Consider the following 1,076-nt stretch of genomic DNA (forward strand, 5'->3'; position numbering starts at 1 on the left):
TTTTTTTTTTCCTCCCCCCCTTTTTTTTCTCCCCCCCGCGCTGATGCCGAAGGGGGTGTTTTTGATGTGGTTGCTTTGGTGGTGATCGTCGCCGACTTTCCAGAGAGGGTGTTTTCGCCGCTGCCGCCGCTGCTGCTGCTTCTCTCCGCGTTGTGTGCGTGCGCGCGTGCTTTTTTTTGGGTTGCTGCATCGACGCTGGGAAGATGCTTCTGGATGCTGGACCGCAGTATCCCGCCATAGGAGTCACTACGTTCGGATCGTCTCGCCACCACTCCGCGGCCGATGTCACGGACAGAGAAGTGGGGCTGGGAATCAACCCCTTCGCCGACGGCATGGGCGCCTTCAAACTCAACCCCGGCGGCCACGAGCTGGCCTCGGCCGGGCAGACTGCCTTCACCTCGCAGGCTCCGGGCTACGCGGCGGCGCTGGGGCACCACCACCACCCGCCCCACGTCGGCTCCTACTCCAGCGCCGCGTTCAACTCCACCCGGGACTTTCTTTTCCGCAACCGCGGCTTCGGGGAGGCCGCGGCCGCCAGCGCCCAGCACAGCCTCTTCGCCTCCGCCGCCGGCGGCTTCGGCGGCCCGCACGGACACGGCGATGCCGCGGGACATATACTTTTCCCCGGGCTGCACGAGCAAGCGGCCGGCCACGCTTCGCCCAACGTGGTGAACGGGCAGATGCGCCTGGGCTTCTCCGGAGACATGTACGGTCGAGCCGAGCAGTACGGCCAGGTCACCAGCCCCCGCTCCGAGCACTACGCCTCGAGCCAGCTGCACGGCTACGGCCACATGAACATGAACATGGCAGCGCACCACGGGGCGGGGGCCTTCTTCCGCTACATGCGGCAGCCCATCAAGCAGGAACTCATCTGTAAGTGGATTGAGCCCGAGCAGTTGGCGAACCCCAAAAAGTCCTGCAACAAAACTTTCAGCACGATGCACGAGCTGGTGACTCATGTCACCGTGGAGCACGTTGGAGGACCCGAGCAGTCCAATCACATATGTTTCTGGGAAGAGTGCCCGCGGGAAGGGAAACCTTTCAAGGCCAAATACAAACTCGTAAATCACATCCGA

General features: G+C 63.0%; 1 protein-coding gene across 1 annotated transcript; it reads left to right on the top strand.

Annotated features, from left to right (window-relative positions):
• Positions 1-10: 10 nt before the first annotated feature.
• ZIC1 (Zic family member 1) lies at positions 11-1,076 on the top strand (the record flags this gene model as incomplete). The annotated part of the gene is made up of 1 exon (XM_010716637.1): positions 11-1,076. A coding segment is annotated over exon 1 (873 nt), but the record flags the coding sequence as incomplete, so codon positions are not given.

This window comes from Meleagris gallopavo, chromosome 11 (genome assembly GCF_000146605.3).
Source record: "Meleagris gallopavo isolate NT-WF06-2002-E0010 breed Aviagen turkey brand Nicholas breeding stock chromosome 11, Turkey_5.1, whole genome shotgun sequence".
NCBI classification, from domain to species: domain Eukaryota; kingdom Metazoa; phylum Chordata; class Aves; order Galliformes; family Phasianidae; genus Meleagris; species Meleagris gallopavo.